The following is a 14,707-nucleotide window of genomic DNA, read 5'->3' on the forward strand; positions in this document are numbered from 1 at the left end:
CTTCCTGTGTATGCTGCGATAACTTGCGTAACTACAGGTTGATGGCATCATGGTTTGAACCAAACTTGCTAAAATTTTGTTTTCTTTATTCTTTGTGTCTCGTGCGTCAGACAAAAGTGCAATACATGTATATCATTTATTTACACAAATATGATATGATATATTAAAAAAAAATATGTATGATGTATGTAATATGTAATGAAGCCTAAACAGCGGATATTGTCATCTTTGGTAACTCTTGAACTGTGTAAAACAAAAGACAGTGTAGACGTTTAATACTTCTCCAGTTGCTTCGTCTTGGTCTCCGACCATAGGGCTCCGCCAGTGACTTGGGCCGGAAGGAAGTGCTTCCCTCTGTTTTGCTGAATGCTGTAGAGTGTTGTTCCATATGCTACCTGCGCGGAAGTCAGGCGAGGGAACCACGACTCTATCAGTGATTTACTGTCATATAATTATTGTATTTATTATATCATTATCATAAAATAATTAATCTATAAGAAATGTAGAATTTTAGTAGAATAAAACAGAAGTCAATGAAATACATTACAATCAAATAGAATGCTTACTTTAGCACTTATCCTTCTTGTAGGATCTCTTTCTCCAACTCAAGTTCACTTCAAATTTGTATGAAAACGTCCAGAAATAAATCTAACTAAAGGGGGCGTACAATTTGATCACCAGCTACATACTGTACTATAATTTACTTCCGGAACAGTTCTTTAGTAATGCGTGTTCCTGCACGAACAGGAAGTGTATGTATTTTGTAACGGAAACGTCCATCATGGAAGTTTGTCCTCCTTTTCCGCGTGGAGCGGCTTGTTGTTAGTTCTCAACGTAAAAGCGCTTCAGTATATTAGCGTCGTAATGGCTTCTACTGGCGGCACCTTGGACTCTCCTGTGAAGCAGATCCAGATCGACGGTTTGGTCAGTGTCACTGCACGATTTTCTTTCTATATTTCAAGGGCTAATATGTTAGAAAGCATTAAGGTGTGAACATTTGCTTTTGCACAAGCATCATCGAGGCGGCGAGTTGCTAATCAGAGGTGCTTCATTTTTTTTTTGCTGTCAATATTAAACATAGTAATCGGTGAATCATTTATTTCGAGTAGGTTTATGACTCATCACTGGTTAAAAAAAATAAAATAAAAAAATATGGATTTGTTTTTGTCAGCAACTTGTACGTTACACAGCATCAGGTTAGCTGTTAAGGTTTGGTTTAAAACGGGAAAAAAAAACAGTAGATAAGCGTACATTTTTGTCGGGAATCGTCAGCCTACATTAAATTATTAAAACATTTTGAATGGTGGGCTTTGGTTCGCTGTTGTATATTGTTAAGCGTTAGTTGACGTTGGAACAGCTGGTGGTCTTATTGTTTGTAGGTCCAGTGGGTCTGTAATTTAAATGATTTATACATTCTGCTTCTTATATTTACAGGATTAAACATGTTTAATGGTGGGTATTGCTTCCCAATGTTATTTCGCTTCATTTTGGTTACATCCAGCTCACTATGTATGTTTAAAAAATCGAACACATTTTAGAAACTCAGCATACCTTGTTTTTGTTATTTGTTTTGGAGAGTACTGGCAGTACGGTGAGCTAGTGGTTAGCACGTCTGCCTCACAGTTCTGCAGTTTCGGGTAGAGTTTGTATGTTCTCCCTGTGCTTGTGTGGTTTTTATGAACATGCTTTTCAATTCCGAATAAATGCATGTTAGTAACTAAGAATCTAAATTGTCTTTAGGTGTAAATGTCAGTGTGAATGGTTGTTTTTAATTGCCCTATATTTGGCTGGCAACCCGTCTATGTTGTACCCTGTCTCTCTCGCCCAAAGTCAACTGGGATAGGCTCCAGCTTACTTCCAACCATAATGAGGATATGCGGTATAGGAAATGAAGTGATGGATTTGGAGGTAATGACTTTCTCTATGGTAAAGCAAATGATTGGCTCTTTCCTCTTTCACAATCCCTTAACCTACAAGGATATCCAGGAATTTGACATTCTGACGAGGGTTTAGCATCTGTCAATTGCAAATTATACATGGATTTTAAATGTGGAATGCGGGGGAATCACATTCACATTGCGACCTCTGACCGGCATACCAATGGCACTTTAAAAAATAGAATAAAATAAACTTAGACACAGTTATATATACTGTTATAAATGAATCTACAAAAAAAAATCATTTTCTGAGGTCTGTTGTCGATTCCCACCAAAGCTTAATGGGAGCGTCTTTGAGAAATTAAAATGCAACATAAGAAATCTAGACTATATCGGCAGTGGGCAAACAAGGATAAAAAAACATATATCAAATATTTCTTTAAAAGATCCACTCTAATGATTTTAATTGAAACCAAGTAGTCTTTGGAGGCACTCTAATGAAAATGAGCTTCTTGACACTATTCACCTTTACCTCAAGAACAGTACCCACAAAAGCGTTTGATTATCTTAATATCTAACCTCAAGGAAAGCATTCTTCACATTTTTGACTCTTAAAAGGGCTGTACAATATATCGAAAAAATTATCATTATTGTGATAATGGCACAATGTAAAATATGTCTATCGCGAAGACGTGCAATAAATACGTATGTGGTATTGTATGCTTTGTTGCACGTGTGGTGTTTATCTGAGTTTGAACAATCAAATGCGATCTTAAATGTGCATCGCCTTCCATCCCCCTAGATACTTGTCTCCTATGGGCTAGAGCGGACCCATAGGTGTACAGTGAGAATCTCAGCGGCAGCGGGCAGAGGATGAAATGGCAGATGCGGTAGAGGAGGAAATGAACGAGGACAAAAACAACAAATTACTTGTACCTAAAATGAATAACATGTCTGAAATATGGGAGAACACACACACACACACACATACATACATATATATATATATATTTTGCCACCTTAAAGAAACATTTATTTCATTAGATAGTAAAAATATCATTTGTTTATGGGCATGTTAAATATTGCAGTTATATCGATATCACAATATTCACCCATATCCCATGTTTTCCCAATATTGTGCATCCCTAATTCATAGTTGACTATGTCTAATCTCTTAGAATTAATTTATTACATTCATTCAATGGCGAGCGATCTGTCCTATGAAGAATTTCTGTCGATTGTGTTTGATTGTTAACGAATCACGTCTTGAAGCAATTGAGGGAAAGCAGAGTCCACTGCTTGGCTGCAACCGGCAAACGTGCTGTGGATTCAGTCTCGGGTCTCAAGAACATGTCTTCAGATGGGGGAAGTCAACCTTCATACACTATATGGCTTCCTCCAGGTACCATTGTGCTGCTCAATAAAACACTGGTGTCGTAACAGGAATACAGAACATTCAGAGAGATTTTCTCAACTCATTAAAAACGGTAAAAACTGTGCAGAGCACCCTGAGGTTCAGATGTTTGAAAAACGTTATTTTGCACACGGTATCCTGAAATCCTTTTCATGCCCAAATAGAGGTGAATTGAAATGTTAAATTAAGTGACATTAAATAGATGATAAGAATAACAGTTCAGTGCGGCCTTCAGCTGTCGGAAAAATGTGGTCAGTTAAGAAATTGTTCGTTGAACAGACCTGCTTTAGTGTTTCTCTGTAGTACCGCTATGGAAACAGCAGAGGACAAACTTGCTTCACTTCCATTGACTTCCACACTTTATCCCACTTGCCCCCCCACCCCACCCTCCACGTGCACACTCCCTGCAACCAACACTACCATGGACACAAAGCAGCTCATTTACCCCGTGTGCCTCAACACAGGACTTCAACTAGCCAGCTGCTGCCTTCCTTTTATCTTGCTAATTAAAGTTGCCCTGGAGTCTTGGGACCCTAATTTCATATCTAAATATTTCATCTCAGTGTGTATTCTATAGAGTTCTAATGAGATTTTCTTTATTTATTTTCCCATTCTCACCAACCCAACTTTTTGCTTTTGGCAGTGAAATTAAAAACGGTGTAACCTCAATTGGAGCCTTAGCGCTGAAGCAAATGTGTCAGTGTCAGGTAGTGATGAAAAATACCTGAGTGTAGTGATGTGCAACACTTGCTTTTGTGTTGCATCATACGATTGGTCTGTCAGAAGTGTAGCTGCAGGGGTAGCTTCAGACTGCAAACTCATTGCTGTGTTGTACAACTGTGTTGTAACCTTAATTTGAAGCCTGTCGGCAGTCTTGTTGCCACATAAGTGGCAAGCTGCTCGGTGAGGGCTTCGATCGGACTCTGACTGAGATCAAACAATTTTTATATATTTGGAAAATCCCACTTTGTGTAAGGACAATTTGTAAAGGACAAGCCAGAACTCAGTTTGCAAATGAGATTTGAGAGTTCTGAGGTATGAAGCAAATTGCCTCAGCATTATTGTTGCAATGGTAACCCCAATGCAATAAGATACAGTGGGTACACAAAGTATTCAGACCCCCTTAAATTTTTCACTCTTTTTTTTTATATTGCAGCCATTTGCTAAAATCATTTGTTTATTTTTTCCCACATGAATGTACACACAGCATCCCATATTGACAGAAAAGAATGAATTGTTGAAAGTTTTGCAGATTTATTAAAAAAGAAAAACTGAAATATCACACAGCCATAAGTATTCAGACCCTTTGCTCAGTATTTAGTAGAAGCACCCTTTTGAGCTAATACAGCCAGGAGTCTTTTTGGGAATAATGCAACAAGTTTTTCACACCTGGATTTGGGGATCATCTGCCATTCCTCCATACAGATCCTCCCCAGTTCTGTCAGGTTGGATGGTGAACGGTGGTGGGCAGCTCGTTCCAGAGATGCTCAATTGGGTTTAAGTCAGGGCTCTGGCTGGGCCATTCAAAAACAGTCACGGAGTTGTTCTGAAGCCACTCTTTCGTTATTTTAGCTGTGTGCTTGGGGTCATTGTCTTTTTTGAAGGTGAACTTTCGGCCCAGTCTGAGTTTCTGTGCATTCTGGACAAGGTTTTCGTCCAGGATATCCCTGTACTTGTCCGCATTCATCTCTTCTTTGATTGCTACCAGTCGTCCTGTCCCTGCAGCTGAAAAACACCCCCACAGCATGACACTGCCACCACCATGCTTCACTGCTGGGACTGTATTGGACAGGTGATGAGCAGAGTCTGGTTTTCTCCACACATGCCACTTAGAATTAAGGCCAACAATTCCTAACTTGGTCTCATCAGACCAGAGAATCTTATTTCTCACCACCTTGGAGTCCTTCGTGTGTATTTTAGCAAACTCCATGCGGGCTTTCATGTGTCTTGCACCGGGGAGAGACTTCCGTCGAGCTACTCTGCCCTAAAGCCCCGACTGGTGGAGGGCTGCAGTGATGGTTGACTTTCTAGAACTTTCGCCCATCTCCCGACTGCATCTCTGGAGCTCAGCCACAGTGATCTTTGGGTTCTTATTTACCTCTCTCACCAAGGCTCTTCTCTCCCAATTGCTCAGTTTGGCCGGTCGGCCAGCCCGTGTTAAATATGAGTGTCACAGCAAAGGGTCTGAATACTTTTGGCTGTGTGATATTTCAGTTTTTCTTTTTTAATAAATCAGGAAAAATTACAACATTTTTTTGTTTTCTGCCAATATGGGGTGCTGTGTGTACATTAATGAGGAAAAAAATGAACGTAAATGATTTTAACAAATGGGTGCAATATAACAAAGTGAAAAATTTAAGGGTGTCTGAAAACTTTCCGTACCCACTGTATATTTCCAGAGAAAGTTATGTGATTCTTACCAGTTATGACCCTTGAAGACAACGCAAAATCTTTTCTGAACAAATGCCTGACGGAAACCTTGTATTCCATGCATGTGTTAAAACGTATTTTAAAAATACACATACACACGAGACTGAGGAGAGATTTTCCATCAGCTTCCATTTTGTCACCAAACTGTATATTATACCCTATTACTTGATATGAGGAAAACAGTTGGTTTTCACAAAATTAAATACAAACAAATAAATTACATCAAAGCTCGAATAGCCAGAGGTCAAACAACTCAGAAACTGATCAACATATTCAGGAAAAGTATGCCTTATACCTATATCTTTCATTTTTAGTAAACTTACAATGTTTTATCAATTTGAATCTAACTGAATCACATTTTTAAGCCCAAATTTGGGCTTCTCTGAGAAGTCATTAATAAATCAAGCAAGACATTCAACCCTTAAAATAAATATCTATTAAATTTAACAAGTAAATAACTAGTTTGACATCTTAATGGTCCCGTATCTTGGCTGTTAAGACCTCCATAGAGTGACTGTCTAACATAGACTTTGTATAAGTGTCAATTTCCTTTAAAAAAAACAACAACACTTTTGTTTTGTCATATGAGTGTCCAGAAAAGGTCCCTCTGGCAAAACGGACACAAAACTGAGTCAGACTCAGTTTTGTGTCCGTTTTGTCCATATTTGGCTACGACCACCCCCCTTCCACTGATTGATTGCCTCCGTGTAGAAGACCCACTTGAGAGAGCACACGTTTGTTGTGTTGACAGCGCTGGCTTGGGAGCGGAAAGGGAAGGCGGAGCTCTTTGCTAGTGATGTAGATAAGCTTGAGAAATTCAGATCTGATTTCAGGCCCCTCGGCAGAGAAAAAACGTCTGGAACTCAGGAATGCGTGGACAATTTGAATTTATATTTCACGTTTCCTAAGGCACCAAAAAGACAATATTACATCTCAAATACTAGAAAAAGTTGGTTTGTTAAAATATGTCCCCTTTGAGCAACAAATAATAACGTACCTTCCTATTATAGTTTTTTTGCAAAACGGTAATTTTGAAAATATGTGGATAACAATTAGATTTTTGCATTTAAATAATATAGGTATCAGTTAAAGAGCTGCTTCTGTACATACTGGTGTAGTGACAATTACAGAAACATTGAAATTATTTTAGTAAATACCACTGCCTGACTGATTAATTGGCTGATATTAGGCCTTTTCAAAATAATCATAATCGGACACATTTTTATTACACCTTAACAAATTGCAACATAAGACAAAGATACTGACATTTATACAAACAACAATACAGCAAGTAAAGAATAAAACAAAAACAGGCAATGCATAAATTGATAAAAAGACGGCATAATGTACACACACACACACACACGCGCGGATACGCAAAAAGATGGCAGGAGAACAACAACAACAACAGTTGTATTTTGCAAAATGTCTTGGTCAAAATCAAAACCCTGGATGTCCAGGTTATTCTTTGTCCGGACTTAAACGTTTATTAAGAACCTCCTATTTTCTTTTATAGTTTTCAACTTAATGGTTTGTTTCAACCATGTACCCCGCCAATGTTCTGTATCGCCTCATATAGGTGTATAAGTTTAATATGCTGAGTGCAAATCTATTTATAGCTTTAAAATAATTGTTTTCCAAGCAGTGTAATTTAATTCACAGCACCACTGCAAATTTATAAAGTCTCCAAAAATCACAGAGGCTATGTCTAATTATTTTTACATAAATCCTTTTCCTTAAACATTTTCTCTAAAGGAGGACACATTATAACAATTCCAAATAAGTGTGTCTAGGACTCTAAAAAACAGAAACAAGTACATTCATCAGATACTATCAATTTCCAAATGTTTAATAGTTTCCTTGTGGGCAAAAAAATATGTACAACTTAAATTTGAAAAAAAAAATCTGTTTTTTTTTTGCATCTACCGTGGTGCTATAAAATTATTTTAATATCTTGCTCCATGGTAAGGGACAATCAAATATGTCCTCCCACTTCCTGCATGGATTGTATGTAACCATCCTAGGTGACTTAGATGTTCAATTAAAATCATATATTATCCAATTTATTTTTAATCCTTTCAGCCATTGAGTTTTTTTTTTTTATTGGTGATTGGCAAACTAAAATTTTACCTTTGCCTTAATGTTTGTTTTTTTGTTTCCATTTTCTTCCTACTGTTGCTTTTAATTGAATATACAGTATATGAATGATTTGAGCAAACTGTACCATATTCCTTGTTTTTGACATACTTTGCAAATAAAGATGATTCTGATGTGGCTCGAAATTCATCGCATCTCGTCATTTTGCCATTGTCATTCACAATGTTTTAAAAAACCCTTTATCAACAAAGTTTCCCAACAAGTAAGTTTTCCATCAATTAAAATGCATATTCAATGCCGATTACTTTCTCATGAAACAGTAAATGCTGTTCAGTGTTGGAGTCACTCAGAATGATGTACTTGTGCCATTTGTCCCCTCGATGGTGCTCTGACTCCATTCAATGCAGTAAACCTTTTTCCTGATGTTGTCCCAATTATCACACAGCCATTATTTGCAACAATAACGACGAATTACCGGGTTGCATTCAAACTGCAGAAGCTCCTGAGCATGATATCGCTTTTACAGCAAAATCTTTTGCTTCTCACCGTCTGTGAGAATTGCCATGTCTGCTCAGTGAGATTGAGAACAGTATATAACACTTGTTCTTAAATCCACCTTGTATAACAGGATAAAGTTTTCGGTTAGTTTCAGCGTTTACGTGATTGTGTAGATATTTTTTGAGGGATAAATAAATAAGAAAAAGATTGGCTCCCGTATCAGTTTAACTCTGTCTCTGTTCAGGATGTACTTACAATGTAATTCTGTTAACCCTGTCATGTTGTAACATATGAGAAAGGCTTCTATGGTTTTTATTTTGAAGTCATCACTTCATGGCAAAGAAAATAATGGAGTGGAAGAAATGTGATTTAATGTTACATTACTACTGGCACAACATTTACATCGTGCGTAAATGTTATGCCAGTAGTTTCACTCATGGTGCTTATCTACTGTATACATTCATGGCCTAAATTTATAGATACATTTATAAATTGCTTTTTCACATGTTTTTGTGCTAGAAAATTCCTCTCTGTTGTCAAGTTAAACAAATACAAAAGGATAAAGTATCGTAATTCATATCTTTGTTGTTGTGTTAAGGGAGAAGAAAATGGAGTAATTAATTATATATTTTTTAAGTTTATTGGCCAATTAATTGACAATCAGAAATGTTTTCTGCCAAATACAGAAAATGGATGGGTATCGGAATCGGCCTCAAAATATCCATATTGGTCGGGCCCTCGTAATTACCAATGCTAAAGCATGTGGGGCACATAGTGTACCGTTTATACTCTGTGTATACGGGTGTCTGAGTAAGAATAATAAAACATGAGATGCCCACAATGCATTTCTATTATTTCTTATGGGAATGTTTGTTTTGAAAACTGACCAGGTTGTGATCATTGTTAGAGGTTCCACAACTACAGTTTAGAAATGTGTTGTTGTTTAAAACACTCTGTGGAGCCAGGCTGAGTTCTTATGGAGGCACCATATTGTGATTCTTTATAAGCTTCTTGCTTCATCGAACACTGTATATGGACTTTGGAGATCTTTAGGATATAGGGAAGAGCAAAAAACAGTTAATTTCCAATTTGGGGCACTACACAGAAAATGGTACTGTGGGTTTGGCCCAAGGCATCCATATTGAATTTTATTGAAAAACTTTAGCAAGCTTCACAGATCACAAAGTTTGGCCAATCCCAAACAACCATTGCACAGCTTGTCCTCAGTCTGTACATCACAGGATGTATCAGATGGATTTTTATGTTTAAAACATTTTTTTTCCTTCTCCGCCCCCATCAAATCTGCAACAAATCCACCAAACAGGAAGCCAGGGCTGTGATCTGCCATAATTCATAGAGAGACTCCAGATGCATTTCCTCAGAATGTCCAAAAACCTCTAGATGGCCATGAAACTCTGTCACAACATAGTTTTTACACTATGTTGTGACAGACAATCTTTGTTGACATTAAAATCACTTTTTTTACAGTCAGGCTTTGAAAAGGATCATTTGCTATACTGACTGCAGTTAAATTTAATTGGCATGTCTGTTCAATCAACTGTCCATAATCTGTAAATTTGGTCTTTTTATATTAGAGTTGGAGCCCGGATGTATTTGCATGTAACCACAAAAGTATACAACACAGAAAAACTGAGGTTTGAGTTAACTAGACAAGATTCACGGGATTGCTTATGTCATACGTGTTCATCAATAAGAAATTATATAATCTTAACTCATTCACTGCCAGCCGTTTCCTGAGCAGGGAACCCCTAGACTGCCAGGCATTTTCGAGCAATTGCACTGATTTTCCAAGCCCGACAGAATATTATACACGATGACGATGTAAACACCAAAACCACCAAATGAAAGATCAGGCTCTTCTTTCATCAGGAAAAACAAGTTTGTCTCTAGCTTATACCATTCTTTAGTAATCAGCAGTCAAATGTAGCTTACTTTCAGCCAAATCTGTTTCTGGAAGAAAAAAACGGAGAAAACAGCCTTTTTGTGAAAGCAGACAGATCAAGCAGAACAATGACTTTGACACCAAATTCTCCTCCTCTACCGTTTGCTCAATAGTCATGGTTTTTATTACCTTGACATGTGGATGTCGTCGTGTCGTCATTTATCAAGATGGAGGCCCGTCCTGAATAGTTTGGCAAAAAGGAATATCCCACTCCTGTAAAACTGAATTCAATTCCTTTCGGATTCGGCCCGTTTGTTCCAATTTAGGTTTTTATATGGAGCATTTTCATTCCGTTTGGGCTTCTATAATAATTATAATCGGAATAGAATGCTCCATGTAAACCAGGCTACTCTTCCAGCTCCTTCTTTATTTCAGATCCAGGTCCATATCACAGAGTAAAGAAAAACAATTTAACAGAGAAACAAGAGAGAAAACTATAACAACAATAATAATGATAACAACAACAATACTAATTTAAAAGCAGTAAAGTATTATAAATAATAATAAGGGCCGGCCTTATTTTTTAATGATTTAAGAGGCATTAAAAAAAACATCGTTTATTGTGGTAGTTTTTGGGAAAATATATCCATCCATCCATTTTCAACACCGCTTATCCTGGTTAGGGTCGCGGGACGCTGGAGCCTATCCCAGCTGACTTCGGGCGAAAGGCGGACTACACCCTGAACTGGTCGCCAGTCAGTCGCAGGGCACATATAGACATGGACAACCATTCGCACTTACATTCACAACGTCACTGAGTGGGAACTGAACCCACGCTGCCTGCACCAAAGTCAGGCGAGTGTACCACTACACCATCAGTGACGGAAAATATATCGTCTTAAAAAAATTATCATAACATAACTATACAGAAAAAGCTGAATGTCGCTTAATGTCACAAAAATGCGACCCATTGTCACCGAAATTTATATGGACATCCCTACCTAAGCCCATCTCAACCTCCGAAAATATCAGACTGAAATCCCTAATGTTTTATTTTACGGACGTTACATTATAGAGAAAAAGCTTCACGTCGCTTAATGTCACAAAACTGCGATCAATTGTCACCAAAATGTATTTTGACATCTCTATTTATGCCCCCATCCCCATCTCAAAATATCAGAACGAATTGGCCAATGATTTGGATTTGATATCAATATGGGCCTACAAGGAGGTCATAATTCTCAGGTGAGCGGTGAAAATGTACCGTAATATGTATACATTTGTAACACTTGTCATATTGGAATGAAAGTACAGTACACCCTTTTCACAACACCTTGGTACCGGTATACGTTTGTCCAATGTGACTTCCATTTTCCGTTTTCCTTATATCTATGTATAATACGTGCTATCGACTTATTTTTTTTTGGAGAAAATGCGTATTATACACGAGAAATTGTGGTAATCATTTAAGGGTTTGTAGGAAGCTGTTACAACTCCAATGTACAGACCAAATCCCCATTGTCTTTCAATGTCAGATGATGTGGGTGTACAATGTTGGGCAGGCATCACATTACTTGCAGTCCCCTCCAAAAGCAAGGTCAATTCCTTCATTTTTGTTCTATACTGAAGACATTTTGATTTCATTTGGCTGTCTGTGGGAGAAAAACAAAACATTTTGAAGCTGAGAGAAGAGGGGAAATCGATCAGCGCTATTGCACAAACATTGGGAAGAGCCAGTACAACAATTTGTAATGTCCTGAAAAATAAACTACTGGTGTACTGAACAACAAACATCCAACAGGTTGGCCAAGGGTATCAACAGCAGTTGATGACAGAAACATTGTGAGAGCAGTGAAGAAACACCCAATGACAAGTCAGTGACATCACTGCCAACCTCCACAGAGCAGGGGTGAAGGTATCACAATTCACTGTTTGAAGAAGTCTTGGAGAGAAGAAATAGACAGGCCATACCACAAGGTGCAACCCACTCATCAGCAAAAAGAATCAGAAGGCCAGATTGGATTTTGCAAAGAAGAACAGAGGTAAGCCACAAAAGTTTTGGAACAACGTTTTCTGGACTGATAAGACCAAGATTAACCTCAACCAAAGTGATGGAAAGGCCAAAGTATGGAGAAAGAGAGGATCTGCTTATGATCCAAAACACACACTCATCTGAGAAGCATGGTTGAGGTAATTTCATGGCCTCGGTTTGCATGGCTGCTTCTGGAAGAGGCTCACTAGTCTTTATTGATGATGTAACTCATGATGGTTGTAGCAGAATGAATTCTGAAGTCTGCAAAACCATTTTGGCTGGCAATGTACAGAAAAACGCATCCAAACTAATCCGGAAAAGTTTAATCATGCAACAAGACAGTGACCCAAAACACACTTCCCACACAACAAAGTACTTCTTCAGGGGGAAAAAGTGGAAGGTCTTAGACTGGCAAAGTCAATCACTGGACCTTAACCCAATAGAGCATGCATTTTACCTCCTGAAGAGGATACTGAAGGGAGAACCCCCCAGAAGCAATCAAGAACTGGAAGAGGCTGCAGTAAAGGCCTGGAAAAGCATTTAAAATGAAGAATGGTAAAGTGAATGGGTCGCAGTCTTGATGCAGTTATTGGAAGTAAGGGTTATGCCACCAAATAGTAATATGTTATTCACTTTGTTAATTGAATGTCTGTTCCAATACCTTTGCTCACTTGAAAAGTTGGTGGCTTCAATGAACAGGCATCTAGCATTTAGAACATTTACTCTGGAAAACGCATTTATAGCTAGAGATGTCCCCATCCAACTTTATCACTTCGGATCTATCGATATTGCAGCTTTGCGTTTTGGCTGATACCGATACCAGTCCAATCTGATAGCAATAATCATACAGTCCCCTCCAAAAGTATTGGAGCGGCAAGGTCAATTCCTTTTGTTTTTGTTGTATACTGAAGACATTTGGGGTGGCTCAAAACAAAAGGTGCTCTGTCCTGAGTTGTTTAACACATCTATATGTAAATACCATGAAATAAAAGCTTGAATTCTAAACTTTTGTCTCATTCATCTTTTGATCTGAAACCCAAATGTCTTCAGTATACAACAAAAACAAAGGACTCGACCTTGCCGTTCCAATACTTTTGGAGGGGACTGTAGATCCATATACCGTGAAGGATTGTATGAACACTGCAGATACATTGCAGTTATCATGCTTTTTACAGACCCAATGCCTCCTAGCTCAGTTAAAACTAAAATTAAAAACTAACTAATGACTTATTAGCACAGCCCCCTCACAGTTTTGAAGTTGGGGGTTCGAATCAGGCCTTCTTGTGGGGAGTTTGCATGTAACTGTTCTTCTGGTGCATGCCTGGGTTTTCTCCAGGTATTCTGGTTTCCTCCCACATTCCAAAAACATACATGCATGTTCGGTTCATAGAAGAAATTGTGTGTGAGTATAAATGGTTGTCTGTGTTTGTCTATCTGTGCCCTGCGATTGGCTGGGATCCAAATAAAGGGTGTACACTGCCTCGTGCCTGAGGTCAGCTGGGATAGGATCCAGCAGACCAATGACCCTAAAGAGGATAAGCGAAAAAAAAGAAAATAAATGGATGGTTGAAAAACTAAAACAACTTTTACCAACACAAGCTACACTGGAAAAATCTTATGATAGGATTGCCTCTCTTGCTGTACTCTTGTGAATGTGAGACCTGCTGTGGTGTTGTTTTGTCTGAGTGGAAGATTTATAGTGTGAATTTAAGGCAGCCATTGGAGACTATTGACTACAATTGTTTGTGCACAATTACATTTTAAGCTTGTTGATTTATACCATGCTGTCCACTTATCAATCTTGGCTCGCTACATGAGTTGTGCACACTGGGATTTCTAGTTGCTGCTTAGCTACATCAATAAAACAGTATCTAAATGTCTGTGCATAAAGCAGGCAAACGCATAGCACTTACTCGTTTTGCACAAACCTGGAGCTTTACAGTATTTCCCGTCAATACCTGATGGGTTTTTTTCTACACCAGGAAGCAAGCACAACGAATCCATGGAACTTTCCTTCCTTCTTTTCCTCTTGCCGACCAGAGACATCTGTTTTTCCTCTGTTCATCTGTTTAAGTATTTGTTTATATTCACGAATATTTAGATTGGGCTATTTGACCTTCAGGTGTGTGCATATTTTTTTGTCCTGCTTCATTCTTATTTTTTTTTCTTGACAGAATAACTAATAATAACCAACAATCAGTACAACTAAACAAGTGCATGCAAGTCTCATAGTATGCAACTTTCTAATTAAATGACTGCCCCTCAATTGGATCTGCATTAGAAATTATCTCCTTTCAGACCACCTAAATGTTATGGCTTTATCATAACATACAGTATATTCTTCTATAGTCTGTCGTTTTCAGTTTTTGTATAGAGATTTGTAACTTGATGATGAAAGCCTCCCAGTTTGACCCCACCACAGCTGCTATTTCTTTCTCTATATTTAGTCCACTGGT

At 38.1% G+C, this 14,707-nt stretch overlaps 1 protein-coding gene across 1 annotated transcript in view; it reads left to right on the forward strand.

The window, feature by feature from the left end:
• Window positions 1–779: 779 nt before the first annotated feature.
• The window catches only part of LOC133402015 (eukaryotic translation initiation factor 3 subunit H), a 66,506-nt gene continuing 52,578 nt past the window's right edge, over window positions 780–14,707 (forward strand). The window contains exon 1 of the mRNA XM_061675565.1: window positions 780–924. Coding sequence (XP_061531549.1) covers window positions 865–924 — 60 coding nt within the window. The 5' untranslated portion in view covers window positions 780–864. The remainder of the gene's footprint in view (window positions 925–14,707) is intronic.

Source organism: Phycodurus eques, chromosome 4 (assembly GCF_024500275.1).
Source record: "Phycodurus eques isolate BA_2022a chromosome 4, UOR_Pequ_1.1, whole genome shotgun sequence".
Lineage (NCBI taxonomy): Eukaryota > Metazoa > Chordata > Actinopteri > Syngnathiformes > Syngnathidae > Phycodurus > Phycodurus eques.